The sequence below is a fragment of the Crassostrea angulata genome, chromosome 4 (assembly GCF_025612915.1).
Source record: "Crassostrea angulata isolate pt1a10 chromosome 4, ASM2561291v2, whole genome shotgun sequence".
NCBI lineage: Eukaryota > Metazoa > Mollusca > Bivalvia > Ostreida > Ostreidae > Magallana > Magallana angulata.
In genome coordinates, this window is record NC_069114.1 from 5,096,189 (window position 1) to 5,112,282 (window position 16,094).

A 16,094-nucleotide genomic window follows, 5' to 3' on the forward strand; every position below is an offset into this window, starting at 1 on the left:
TTATTTATTTCAATGCATATTTTTCTATCAGTAAAAAATGGCACTTTCAGTACTTTTTAGAGCCAGTAGTGTGTGTGTAATGTATAACGTATTGATGTTTGTTGTTTTTTTTATCATTTTAATAATGTAACGAAACTTAATGTGTTTCAATATTTTCATTTGAATTTTATCATGATTGTGCAAATTTTTGTTGCCTGTTTTTGTGATACAGCCCACGTGAAAAGCACTATGCTTTGTTGGACATTACTCTATGTATATGTATATTTCAAATTTCACAATTTATAAGGAAATAAATGTTACAGCTATAGTATTGCTCCATAAAATGAGTTATAAAAATTACATTACAATTATCATATTAAAAAAAGTGCCGTGGGTATACAAGTAGAAAGTAAAGTGATATTAAGATGACCGTGACTAAATGATTTTGCAAAACTCACCATCAAGTATAAATGATGTATCAGTGTGACAATGAAAGACAATCCACAACCAGATCCTGCAGAACCCAAAACAAAGACCCTCAAATAATTATCGATGTCATGATCACTAATTGTGTTATTTGTTGTAAGTAAACTTGAGTAAAATGGGGTCTGTACTGTCGGTTCGTAGCTTTTGTAATTGATTACAGGTGGACAAGAAAAACACAGCGAAAAATGTTTTCTAATTCCTCTGTAGATCTAATGAGGTTGTGACTAATGTACTACTGGGAATAAGTTAACTAAACTTACAGTGTGTATATAACAATGTAAGCCTGCTGATTATGGTGAATCCAATTACCTCCCTAATACTAAACGTAAACTCTAAAGATGCTAGTAGTTTGTTTTCTTCATCAAAATTCATGTAAATATCGGGATAATTGCGTAATCAAGTAAAAATACTTTATATGGCTTTTTTCTGGTCAAGCAAATAAGTCTAAAAATAACTTTCGTTTGAAAGCAATTAAAAATTCGTTCAGTTTAGATTTTAAAAAAGAACAACCAAAAAAAAAAACCAAACCCCAAAAAACAAACAAACAAACACCTGTACATGTACATGCATGTATGTTTTTCATGAAAACAAAAAAATCAATAACATAATAATATCTCTATTCTTTTACAGATGCCATCCAACGAACGTGGATTATTGTTCCACAACTCGTCTCACATTGAAAATTGACTTTAAACTGAATAGAACATTCATTCAATAGAACATGAGGGTTGGGATGGACGGATAGAGTGAGCGTCATTTCGTTGTTTTATTCGTATTTTAATTATGAAGTAATTTTTATTTTTATCAAATACAAGCAGGAAGTTTTATTATAAACTACACCAGCAGAATTATCGGAAACTTTATATCAAGATTTAATCAATACGTGATTGTTAAATTTGTCACAACAAAAAGTGCCCTACATCTGTTATTAATTTGTGTGTTGATTTCCGTAACCAAGTTGATTAAGCTATAATTTTGGAAGTGAATCAGTCACTTTGTATAATGTTTCTTCAGCTATATACAGAGTTTGGAGCTAGACACGGAGAGCGCCGAATATTAAAAACAAATTGGACATGTCCATGATTTTGTACTGAACACATTTGATAATTTCCAGAGTCATGGCCGAACATCTCTACCTATCGCGAAAAACAATTAAGCAAACTAGCTCAGGCCTGAAATCAAAATTTACATTTATTTAGTAAATTTTATATAAATTATCTTTACGTGAAAATACATTTGTGTAGTATGTGTGTATTTGTAATGGGGACCTCAAAATATATTTTAGTATATTCATATTTAGGATTTTAAAATATCAGAAAAAATGGTTCATTAAATCGATAAAAATATACGCACAATTTCATTTTGATTTGATGGGGGCTTTAAATTACAAAAGCGATATATTTTATTCATATCTTATTTTAAAAAACAAAAATCAAAACACAATTAATTGATGTGTCATTTTCACATAAAACATTCATAATTAGATGTCTATAGGGGTAAACAATTTGATAAATTATTTATTCTTTAAAAGTAGCAGGAATGCTTTTGGGTTTAATTTATTATTTTAAAGATAAAAATCAGTCATTGATATATTATACAAGTGCTTGGTTATATTTGAACGTTAACGGGTTGTTTAATTATGTATGTTTTAAATGTCGTAGTATTCACTAGTGTGTTTAAAAAAATGCGGATCTCTCTCTCTCTCTCTCTCTCTCTCTCTCTCTCTTTCTCTCTCTCTCTCTCTCTCTCTCTCTCTCTCTCTCTCTCTCTCTCTCTCTCTCTCTGATTGCTACTCACATGTTAGTCCTACAGTGAGATGTACATCGTCCCGCTGTTATCAGTATACACACACACACACACACACACACACACACACACACACACACACACACACACACACACACACACACACACACACACACACACACACACACACACATATATATATATATATATAGTTCTTACAATTAACCACATGTTCATACCCGACAAGAATAAGTCAGCTCTAAAACCATTTCTTCCTCCCTCCTTTTTGATATTTTATTCTATCCAGCAGTGGGTTTTATTTATCTAACATACGCTTTGTCTATTGGGACGAATCGAACTAAAGAATGGTTTTTATATTCAAAATTCAGTCTTACAGCATCCGTGGTTACAAAAACCGCACACACATGTACATGTGTTTATCTCCCCACCTCCTTTTGTTGGTCGTTCCGTCTCGGCTGCGAAAAAATATCGGTTTGTTTTACAGAACATCTGTTACATTAAAGTTTTTGAAATTTATGAAATTTGAAACCAACTAAAACAGTAACTTCATCTTCGCTAGCCAAGGGTTTTTGGTTCATTCAAATCAAATCTTTGTTTCTAAACGTTGAATGTAATACGTTGCAATCAATTTAAATAAAATGGAGACAATTTTTCATTCTGAGAAATCACTCTATCAAAGAACATGGGCGCCTCAATAATTACTCTCTCGGGGGATCGACATGCATGCTTCTATATAATTAACTGTTCAGTAATTGCTTGTCTCATCATGAATTTCTTCAGATTATCAACTGTGAATTTTGTTTTGAAATACAAAGAGTCAAAGAATATTAACTTGTTTTTAATATGGCGGTGTCGTGTTTGTAACTTATGACGTATTGATGTTTTTTTATTGCGTGGACCCTGAGGTCCACGCAGAAAATATATAAGCGAGGTTAAACCGGATGCTATGGGGAAAATTCAGCCTGCGCATGAGCTAGCCTGGTTCCTGTGCGTAATGGGTAGCTCAGGGAACCAGGTTAGCACAAGTTTATCTGAATCGGGATCGGGATTCCGTGCCATATGACACATATAATAGGACACAGACCCTCTTATTCCTTTATACAAAAATAAATCATATAAAAAATTCCACCGGCTCAAATGAGTTCAAATACAGCATTCCTATAGAATGACACTAGTCCAACAATATATCCAAACTACGGGAAAATCAATCGAGAGGGGACTGAGATATGGCCCCTAAAATAACCCCTACCATGAAAAATTCACTTTCACTTTGGAATTTGTGTAAACATTGGCCTCTTTACACCCTTTCTATTGCGCCTGTAAAGATAATTTTTCTAAATTTGTTCCTGCCTGTATTTTTTTTCAAACCTTCTTCTTTCCATCCATGCCATAAAAGGAACCAAATTCGACCATTTAGTACCCCTAGGAATTTTTGAAATAATACATACATTTTTAGAATGGAGCTACTTGCGTGGTCAATGAGCACGAGGTAAAAATAGTGGTATGTGACCTAATAAGTTCAAAGGCGCTGTAATTGTAAAGTTGTCGGTAAACGGTACAGACAAGGTATTCCTTTTAAAGAAATGATTGGCATGTGATATGAACTATCAGTATTATGAAATAAGTTAATGTTATGCCGAAACTACAACATGCATCAAATAGCATAATTAGCAATGTTTTGTTTTTTTCCGAATACACATGTAACTTAACTTTACATTTATAGTAGGCGAGGCTAGAGAACTTCCCGATTAAATCTTTTAAGCATTTAAGTATGATTGAATAATTATGTCACTATAAAAGTTTAAATCTCAAGAAAAATGCATCAAAATATGAATTTTTTTAAATTTACACAAAGCTATCACTGCATAGTTAATAAAGTAAAGCGAATCGTAATGTGTGTACACATAGCAGAATTCACCGAATGCCTGATACCATACATGCAAACTTCATTCATAGATAAATCATAATTATTTTAGAAGTATGAATTCTTTAAATTCTGAGATAAAAAGTCAGGGCTATACATGCATGTATACGCAATAAAACGTACAAATTAAGTGGTTAAAAACAGAGAGCTGGATTCTGTGGAATCTCTGATAATTTTAAGGCTTTCACGTTTTCGTTGGAAACACATGCAAATGGTCCACGAATTGTAGTCCTTTTTTAAAGGACAGCAACTTGTCATTTTAATAATTTAACGAAAATTAATGTATTTCAATACTTTCATTCGAATTTATATTATGATTGTGCAAATTATTGCATATCTATTTCTAGGATACAACCCACGCGAAAAGCACTATGCTTTGTTGGACATTACTCTTAGATCAACCCTTGTGTTCAGTCCCATCTGTCTATCTCTTTCTTTGGTTCTTCAGTAATATTTGAATGTTTAGTTTCCATTGGTTTCTGTCTTTGTATATTTTAAATTTCACAATTTTATTTTGAAATAAATGTTACAGCTATAGTATATCTGTTTGGTCGCGATGTATCACTGTTTACTAAATGTCTGCATCTATGATATCGTTCCATAAAATGAGTTTTAAAAATTACATTACAATTATCATATTAAAAAAAATGCCGTGTGTGTACAAGTAGAAAGTAAAGTAATATTAAGATGACCGTGACTAAATGATTTTACAAAACTCACCATCAAGTATAAATGATGTAACAGTGTGACAATGAAAGACAATCCACAACCAAATCCTGCAGAAACAAAAAAAGACCCTCAAATATTTCTTGATGTCATGATCACTTAATGTGTTATTTGTTGTAAGTAAAGTTGAGTAAAATGGGCTCTGCACTGTCGGTTCTTAGCTTTATTAACTGATTACAGGTGGACAAGAAAAACACAGCAAAAAAAAGTGTTCTAATTCCTCTGTAGATCTAATGAGGTTGTGACTAATGTACCACTGGAAATAAGTTAACTAAACGTACATAGTGTATATAACAGTGTAAGCCCGCTGATTATGGTGAATCCAATTACCTCCCTAACACTAGAACGTAAAATCTAAAGATGCTAGTAGTTTGTTCTCTTCCTAAAATTCATGTAAATATCGGAAATTGCGTAATCAGGTAAAACTATAATTATGGTTTTTTCATAATGGAAAGACCTGATAAGTTGCGATTGGTTTGAAGTTTTGTTTTTGTTTTTGTATCATTTTCCAAACTCTCTTTCTTTCATTAATTAAACGGAGGAGAGGGGTCTCCCAATTTCAGAAAAAAGTGGCGACGTTGTTCAAGTATATATAGATAGATAGATAGATAGATAGATAGATAGATAGATAGATAGATAGATAGATAGATAGATAGATAGAGAGAGAGAGATTGATTGATAAATAGATATATATATATATATATATATATATATATATATATATATATATATATATATATATATATATATATATATATATATATATATATATATATATATATATATATATATTGAGCCGCGAGCATAATAATTCCACAAAGTGTTGTACATCGCGCCCTATAATACTGGTCCTATTATACTGGTCAAGTGGTCGTGGTTTGGTTTGAACACTTTACAATCTACATGTCACAAATTGAAGCACTTAATTCATACTCTGTGTTCAGGTGGTATGAGGCACTTCAATAACATATATCTCTTTCGTTTTACAGATGCCACCCAACGAACGTGGGTTATTGTTCTACAACTCGTCTCACATTGAAGATTGACTCTAATTTAAATAAAATTGAAACCTTACTATTAACTGAATAGAACATTCATTCAATAGAACATGGGGGTAGGGGTGGACGGATAGAGGGGGCGTCATTTCGTTGTTTTATTGGTATTTTAATTATTAGGTATTTTTTATTTTTATCAGATACAATCAGTAAGTTTAATCATAAACTACACCAGCAGAATTATTGGAAACTTTGTATCAAGATTTAATCAATATGTGATTAGATAATTTGAAATTTTTCACAACAAAAAGTGCGCTACCACTATTATAAACGTGTGTGTTGATTCCCGCAACTAAGTTGATTAAGCTATAATTTTGGAATTGAATCAATCACTTTGTATAATGTTTCTTCAGCTCTATACAGAGTTTGGAGCAAGACACGGATAGCACCGAATATCAAGAACAAACTGGACCTGTCCATGATTTTGTACTGAAAACATTTGATAATTTCCAGAGTCATGGCCGAACATCTCTACCTATCGCGAAAAACAATTAAGCAAACTAGCTCGGGCCTGAAATCAAAATTTACATTTATTTATTTAGTAGATTTTATATAGAATTTCCTTACGTGAAAATACATTTGTGTAGTATGTGTGTATTTGAAATGGGGACCTCAAAATATATTTTTGTATATTCATATGTAGGATTTTAAAATATTAGAAAAAATGGTTCATTAAATCGATAGAAATACAATGAGAAAATATATGAATATCGATATAATCACGATATATAGAGAATGATATTGTTATCATAAATGTAATGCAAGTTTCAAAATTTGTAGAGCTGCATCTTACTTTTTGATTAATGACATATTTCAAATATACATGTTGTCTTATAAATTACTTAATTCAAGACACACTATATCTATATGGCTCTCTCTCCTCTCTATCATGTTTATACAGTATACTCTCTCTCTCTTTCTCTCTCTCTTTCTCTCTCTCTCTCATTGGCTATAATAAAGTACAATCCTAAGTAATGATCACCCTGCTGAAGTAAATTTGCATGAACAAATTACAGTCTAAAAGAACTATATTGAATAATTCCTTGCCGAAGTAATTTTCTTCTTGTTGGTATGTTCTAAATGCAGGTGCACACTAAGGGAATACACGGTATATAAGTACACCAAGTGAATTACAAACTGATTCTAAAATCATCAATTTTTTGCTTTCTTATATTATCACCCTAAACTTATATATTCATAAAATTGTTATTTTTAAAATTATAAATTTCATACATGCATCACTTTAAAAGTTAAATAGCAGAAACTACAAATTTTCTATTTTTCCTTAGTTCAAGAGGCATAACTCTGTCAATAATCATCGAAACTGGAACTAAATTCAAACTTGATCTGTATTTTCTTGTAAAAAACTACATATGAAATATCAACTATATATGTACAGTGTAACTATGCATCCTTGCAAAAGTTAGAAAGCGAAAACTGAGATATATATATATATATATATATATATATATATATATATATATATATATATATATATATATATATATATATATATATATATATATAATGATCGGAAAATGAATTTCCAATTTTGTTCAAAGTTCAAGAGGCATAACTCTGTCAAGACAAAATAATTGGATCAGAATTAAATTGAACTCAGAGTTTATTATGCACATGTAATGATGTTTGAATTGTTTTTTTTATGACTGAAGGTACACAGCAGTATATCCTAGATCTATAACCACATTTTTCTGTGTTGTATTTTATTAGGATGTCCAATTAACTCATACTTTATTCTTTTCTTCTACAAACAGAGTATTATTTAAATTTGATTCTTGGAATTTAGGGATTTTAAGAAAAATGCCCTTAGTTAGACTAACTTAGACAAGTAACATGAATTTTTATTGTTTGATGTGTAAGTTTTAACTAACTTAGTCAACTAACATGATTTTCCCTTATGAATAGTCTATCTACGGGCAATTTTCTTCAAAGCCCAAAATTCCAAGAATCAAAATAATTCCAACTCAAATAATACTCTGATAACACAGCAGATAAATATTAAAATTAAGACATATCCTAAATCAGTTTTATTTAGTTCTACACTGTACTTGATATGGACACAGGATGAATGACCATCTTTAAGTCCTCCTTAAAGATAGCTTAAAGGTGTTTAAAGGTAGCTTAAAGACTATCTTTAAGCCACCTTTAAGCTACCTTTAAGCTATAAGTATTGCTTAAAGGTGGCTTAAAGAAAGCGTAAAGATGGCTTAAAGGCAGCTTAAAGACTATCTTTAAGCCACCTTTAAGCCACCTTTAAGGACAACTTATAGGTCCTTAATGTCCAAATTTCTTTAAGCCACCTTTAAGGTGGCAGGGGACAGTTTTTTTGATACAATTCATTGTAGCCAAGGGATGCATGTCTTTGGAACTCTGTAACTAGAATTTCCTCAGTTCCCATTCAGCACAAATACCTTTAATTCACTCTTTATTAGACCAATCACCAATTTCTGAAGAAAATTATTAGTCACAACCTGTAAAATTCTCTACATACTGGTTTTTATGAGATTTTGACCCTTTCATATTTTGCTAATTTTTCATGATTTTTCAGCTTTTTAGACCTCCCCCAGCTAATTCCCTGCAGAGGGTTGACCTTCCGTTCTGCGTGCATGTTGCACTATCACATGTCAGAAACTTACCGGTGTATAGTTTACAATGTCCCATCCACCTACTTTTCGTGTTATTTTACCTCCCGTCTGTAACTTGCAATTTCACTGTGTAAAGTCAGCACAACAGTCATAGCCGCAGGTTTCGCATTTTACTTCTGATTCTTATGTACCTAACATAAGGGGCCTACATATTGCATATCAATTTCAACAACAGACATCCCTCTAACTAATGATAATCATTAAAAATCATTTCATGAATTTTAGCAACACTCATAAGCCTTCAAGTACAGCAACTCTCAATTTTACAAAAATATTGACGGGTACTTTATTCGAAACTGTCCCTTGCTACCTTTAACTCACACTAACATTCTCTGAAAAGTCATCTTGTCTTAAAATTAAAAGGCTTATGCTATTCTGAGAAAAAGTACACCACATTTTGACAATTCCATTGAGGTTTAAGAAAAATATGGCCATTTAAGTGAACCCACCATTTCCACTTTCCTCTATTTAACAAAGATTCATAGGGCTCTCCATAAATAAAGCATCTTTACCTAATCTTTTAGAGGTCAGCTGTTGTTCAACCCCCTTAAATAAGAAACCTTATTCAATACTACATACATTTGCTTGATATTATCATGATAAAAGCATCACATCACTTAGAAATCCCTCTACATGTATACCCTCCCCCTATCTTTTGATTTTCACAAGAATGATTAGTTTGAACATTTTAACCTAATATTATGAAACTTTTGGCACTTTCCTTGAGTCATTTCTTACACATATTTGAAAACAACCATCACTGATATTTAAAATTGATCTTTTTTGGTAAATGGATGATTTGTAGCATTTTTATTCACAAAAAGTCATGTCGCCCTACATGTGATTTCTTGTTTTCATGATGAACTAAGCCTATAATCATATTTAGTGGATATCTTACATATTCTGGTTTCTAGTCTCCTTTTAACGTTGTTAAATTAGTAAGACCTACAAGTGTGATGTGTGTGTTTAATTAAAATGAAATTCAAACACACCCGGGTACCTGGGGACGGATGAGAATTCCATAAAAAATGTTCAAATTTTACGTGTTTTTCTACATTTTTGATGCATATATACATTAAAAGGGTAAAAATATGTTGTTTTTTATTCATTTCAAGAGTAATTATCATAGCAGATGTTATTTCAAGGTCAAATGTACATTTACATATCCTACATGTAATGGTAATGGAGTCCATTGGAAAGAGGGGGTGGCTTTTTCAATTCTGTAAATACATCTAAAATACCATTTTTTGATAGGAAGGATCAAAAACTTGAGTTTTTTGACATATTGTATACTTTGATAACTGCATTTGTCTATATGTAAAGTTCATTTGAAATAAAAATATGCTGTTTTAAAAAAATTGGGGGATATAAGTCAGGTGGCTTAATGTTATTTCATAAAATCAGACAGCAAAATGGCTGCAAATTCATAAATTTAATGATTTAATTGATAAAAACTGTTTTAAAATATTTATTCTTATCTCAGTGATTAACTTAAGCCTATTAATTGTCATCAGGATAGGAAATACCTACTCTCTTAGCCAATTTACTCTAGTGGTGGTCATTTTACACATTTAAGAGGGAGTTACTCCCCTTGAATATTTTAGCTAATAAATCATGTAATGACATCTATAGCCATGAAAATCATCCATTTTCACAAAATGTATTACTTATGGTACAAAATCCACTCAAAATTACAGTTAAAGGAGAAATATGAAAATACCATGTAGTCTTGAAGGTGGCAGGGGACAGTTTTTTTGATACAATTCATTGTAGCCAAGGGATGCATGTCTTTGGAACTCTGTAACTAGAATTTCCTCAGTTCCCATTCAGCACAAATACCTTTAATTCACTCTTTATTAGACCAATCACCAATTTCTGAAGAAAATTATTAGTCACAACCTGTAAAATTCTCTACATACTGGTTTTTATGAGATTTTGACCCTTTCATATTTTGCTAATTTTTCATGATTTTTCAGCTTTTTAGACCTCCCCCAGCTAATTCCCTGCAGAGGGTTGACCTTCCGTTCTGCGTGCATGTTGCACTATCACATGTCAGAAACTTACCGGTGTATAGTTTACAATGTCCCATCCACCTACTTTTCGTGTTATTTTACCTCCCGTCTGTAACTTGCAATTTCACTGTGTAAAGTCAGCACAACAGTCATAGCCGCAGGTTTCGCATTTTACTTCTGATTCTTATGTACCTAACATAAGGGGCCTACATATTGCATATCAATTTCAACAACAGACATCCCTCTAACTAATGATAATCATTAAAAATCATTTCATGAATTTTAGCAACACTCATAAGCCTTCAAGTACAGCAACTCTCAATTTTACAAAAATATTGACGGGTACTTTATTCGAAACTGTCCCTTGCTACCTAAGCTACCTTTAAGCCACCTTTAAGCCATAAAAAAATTTAATTCAATATTGTGCTTAATTTCCAACAAAATGTATTAACTTTATGAAAGAAAAGGTATTAAAACGGTTTTTGTTCTAGAAAGAAAAATGAAAAAAAAACAAAAAAAAAAACGGCCACGGCGAGAATTGAACCCGGGACCCTTAGTTTACTAGCATCACCACACATCCTCTGCGCCACGGCAACTTACATATATATGGGCGTTTTTATATCCTATATATCAGTGGATATTGAATCACTGTATTGAATGTGTTTACTTGAAAAGATTTTGACAAACCATTCAGTTTGTAACAATCAATTATATCTAATTTATAAATTACATGCATGCATGTATTTAGAATGAAATACGGAACTTGGTCTTCAGTGAACAAAAATATATTATACCTAAATGGAAACCGTTAGGTTCACTATAGTAGGCTTTCTTACTTAATAAATTTAAACCGAGTAGATATACGTTCATATAATTTATAGCTATAAAAATGTAAGAAAGAAAATGAAATCATTTCTTTTATTAAATGCATTGATACTATTAGGGTATTTGTTCAATTTCCCGCAATTTCCCGGTTTTCATGATCGCGGCGCCGTTCCAATATGTTTAAATATTTACATGTAATTGTATGTACATGTACATGATTTTTAAACTATCAATTCTATAACAAACAAAATTACCAATTACCGGTGACGTATTTACTGCATGTGGCAATTGCAAATGACTTGTACATACAATTGTATGATGTGCCAGGCCGGGTATATTTGACATATTTACCCTTATACATATATTTAAATAATCATCCCCTATTTATGATCACTGGTACATTAATTAATGAGCCTCAAGATTTTACTCTTACATACATGTATCGTTAATTTGTAGACGTAACATCTTTGAAACCCAGAGCTAGGAAATAATACTTTGAAAATGAATTACAAATGTAAATTAACTTTTATTCACTAGACTTATCGTATACTCGTACATACTAAGATCCAACGCCTTTAGAAACCCTGACGTGCACCTGGGCACACGACACACCTGTTGTGTATATCTTGTATATTCTGTGTTAGTTCCAGGGGTTTTCTTAAGTTGGACAAACAATAGACTTTAATTAGATATACACAAACATGCACCTGGGCACACGACACAACTGCTGTGTATATCTTGTATATTCTGTGTTAGTTCCAGGGGTTTTCTTAAGTTGGACAAACAATAGACTCTAATTAGATATACACAAACGAACAAAACTATGTCTAGACAAACAAAGCAGTAATATCCTGCCCGATATAACAAAGGCAGTTGAGAGTCTTTTCATCTTTAACATGTATCTAGCAGATCTAGAGTTAGAAATAATGAAAATTGAAAAAAAAATACAAACCTTAAACCGATTAACAAATTAAATCATGCATTTTTGGTTCATTATCTTTATTTTGTTTAATAACCGGATGAACTGAGAGAGAGAGAGAGAGAGAGAGAGAGAGAGAGAATTTTTTTCACCGATTAATTTATAATAGGAAACAAACATACTTTAATTAGTTTTATGCACATTTTAAGATACAGAGACTGCGCTCATACCTACAATAATTTTGAAACCCCCCAAAAATTATGAAGAATTTTATAACGGCAATCTGTGTCCATCAGAGCGGTGCTGATGATAGCGATCTGTGTTTAATGGAGCGACGATTAAAACCGCCTGGAACACCCCCCCCCCTTCCTTGGAAATTATATTATCACTCGGATGACCCCCTCCCATCTCTATAAAAGAGCTTTTGCATTTAATATATGTTTTTATTGTTCAGCTTGATCAATATTGACTTAAAGGCCACTTAAAGACAGTGTAAAGGCAGTGTAAAGAGAGCGTAAATGCCACTTAAAGATGCTTAAAGGTGGCTTAAAGGTGGCTTAAAGGTAGCTTAAAGAAGTTTGGACATTAAGGACCTATAAGCACTTGCTTAAAGGTGACTTAAAGGCGGCTTAAAGGTTGTATAGCCTTTAAGCTCCTTTAAGTCACCTTTAAGCCACCTTTAAGGACTTGCTTAAAGATGGTTTTTCGCCCTGTGGGATTCAAAAAAACATCTCAATGGCTGATTCAGTAGAATTAGAGAAAATAACATACATTAGAATCATCAGTCATTAAAAGCATTACTATAAACGAGGAAATGGCATCTAGCCAGGAAATGGCTAGAATCTAAGATTAAGCACTATCTCAGCCAGACAATTGCCCAAATATTTTTCTCCTTGCTCCGCTCGGCGATTAAACATTTTGCCTCAGAAGACAGTTAAGAAAAAAATTAATTATGGCCATGTATTATGACAAACTAAAGAGATAGATAAAAGCATGGGTAAGGGACAAAGGGATCTCAGATAATGTTAAACTCTGTCCCAAGTTTCTGACTCCACCACTTTTTTATCAATATCTCGATAATTATATATACATTTGAGCCCAAACTACATCCATTCACTAGGATGACAGAAATCCAGATTATCTGTTCTGAAATGACTTTTCTTTCACTTAAGGTTTCAATACTAAACCAAAAATAGAAAGTCCATTGGGATTTTGCATTGCAAAAGATATGTAAGTATCAAAGATGATTACGTTAAAAATGTGCAAGGTGTCAGAAATATCCGAATAAAGTAAAAATGTAAACATTTCTATTTGAATCTATGTACAATGTTTGTATTTGTTCCTGTGAATTTCTTCATGTAAAAAACAGGTAATTATCAATGAAGAAATCTTGGATGCTTTTTTTTTCTCCATTTTATCAATTGCAATTGAACTTCATTGACACGTACATTGTATATTTGTTTTAAATGAAAATCATCAAAATGTGACAAAAACACTAACTTGGGACAGCCCACTGCAGACTATGATTGTTTGCATGGATCTCAAACCACCCTTATAAAATACTGTTTGACAGAATTTCGTCAGCCAAAAACAAAGAGAGAGAGAGAGAGAGAGAGAGAGAGAGAGAGAGAGAGAGAGAGAGAGAGAGAGAGAGAGAGAGAGAAACAGACAGACAGGCAGACACAAAGAGATGTTAGATACCAGTTTGGCATATAATTTAAATTGATCGCCCGGAAAGCTGATGTACTTGGTTACATCCTCCATCCTGGAGTCTTAATTTTTCATTCTGTTTGTCAATTATGTCTTTGAAATCTGGTTTGGAATCACCAGCGTCTTTTTTTTTATCAATTACAATGTATGACAAGTTTAATTCAAAGTTTAAAAGGTATTCTATTCACCGTTTTGAATTTCATGCATTCCATTACAAGGGAGCATCCATTTTTGAAGAACACGTATGAAAGTGGGCAGACCGAACCCGATGTAATTATAGCAAAAACAAATAGTCTATCATTACACCACCAGATCTTTAAAAAGAAGTCTACGAATGCCAAATTTTACCGTTTAATAATTCTTAATATCTGGATTTCATTTTTCTTGTTATATATCTAAAGACCCCCTCCTAAAAATGACTAAATGGTCTAACGTTTTTGCCAGTGCTTTCAAAAATACATGAAACTATTTTTTACATTGTAGCATATGTATGCGAATTTTTAAGCATTTCGAAAGCTGTAAGTAAGAAGTGCAGTTGGAAGATGACTGCTGACTCTCGTATATGGAATTCTATAATTATATACTAGAGCTAGACAACTTCTACAATTAATTCGTATACATCACTTTAATGTAATACGAGTCATTGAAGTTTTTGAAACTCATTTTAATCTAAGTGAAATTATTGTTTTTGATTAATTCATTTTGTTTCTCTTGTAAGTATGGATTGCTTTTGCATGAAATGATCATTCGATTTAGATTAAACAAATGGTAATTTTTGAAATATTCCTCTGATATTATAATACGTAGACAGTAACGTTTATAACCGCTTAGTATATGTACCCCCCCCCCCTTCTTCATATGATATTTATATATTGCACTTTCCCGTCGGATAAAAAATGTAAAGATATATTGGATTCAGAATCAAACCTAAAATATAAATAATAAAGTTAAACATTTTGAGATGTTGCACGATCAAGATAATTGTTTTCCACTAGGAAACTAGGTTTGTCAAGGGGAGGAACCCCGGGGTCTGAAACCTATTTTGGTAAATTTACTAAGTAAATTTATGTTAAGATTGAATTTTCCGCTGATGGGGAAAAGAGGGTCCGTAACCCGGTATCCCTTCTGCATGTAAATCCCTGCATGAGATCGAATCGTTTTTTGTGGACACGTTAATTAATTGTTAGGTACATGTATATGTCCCCTCCTTTCTATTTCAATATCTGTTTCGTTAATTAGCTTATCGTTATTATTTATATATGTATTAAACATAGGTTTTTTTTAACCTACTATGAATATAAGTAGCCTATGGAAAAAGAGAGATAATCGCAAAAAAAACCAGCAGCTAATTCTAAACACCAATATAATTGATTAAAGCATATAGAGGACAAATATGATTTTGTTTTGTGCATTACATAGTCGTAAACCCTTAGTCAGATACTTTTGAGGGTCATATATTATATAAGTTCACATTCTATATAAATAATAATCTGTATGTTATATCATATTTATAATCTTATAAAATTACACATTTAGTCATTGAAAATGTCAATAAATTCTACTCTATCATAATTATGTTAAATTAAGGAAAAATAGTCTATATTTAATTCATCGTATTAAAAACGTAACCTGCTTGGGAATCGTGTAAAGATATTTGATAAGTTTACAGCTGCATGTGGTCATTTAATAAAAATGTAAATTATTAAAATCTACTTTATAATTTTCAACGAGAATAATTATCACTTATTTGTTTAAAAAAAAAATATTGATTGAGGCAATCTTTATCCGAAATACCAAGAAACCATAAACTTTTGTGCATATGTACTTGTAGATATAAATTAAATATATCTATATATATTTGAAATGGAAAATCATATTTCACACTTTGATATCGAATGCGTTTTTAATGTATTTTTAACGTATAAACTGTGGAATTCAATCCGACGATATTCGAACAAATGTGTAAACTGTGTGTATATAAGATATAAACGAGTGAAGCCTCCTAGGATACCACGAGTGATATTC

General features: G+C 31.8%; 1 protein-coding gene across 1 annotated transcript in view; it reads right to left on the minus strand.

The window, feature by feature from the left end:
- Positions 1-2,291, minus strand: part of LOC128181727 (uncharacterized) — a 48,003-nt gene extending 45,712 nt beyond the window's left edge. Inside the window, exon 1 of the mRNA XM_052850238.1 lies at positions 2,263-2,291. Coding sequence (XP_052706198.1) covers positions 2,263-2,264 — 2 coding nt within the window. The 5' untranslated portion in view covers positions 2,265-2,291. The remainder of the gene's footprint in view (positions 1-2,262) is intronic.
- Positions 2,292-16,094: the final 13,803 nt, after the last annotated feature.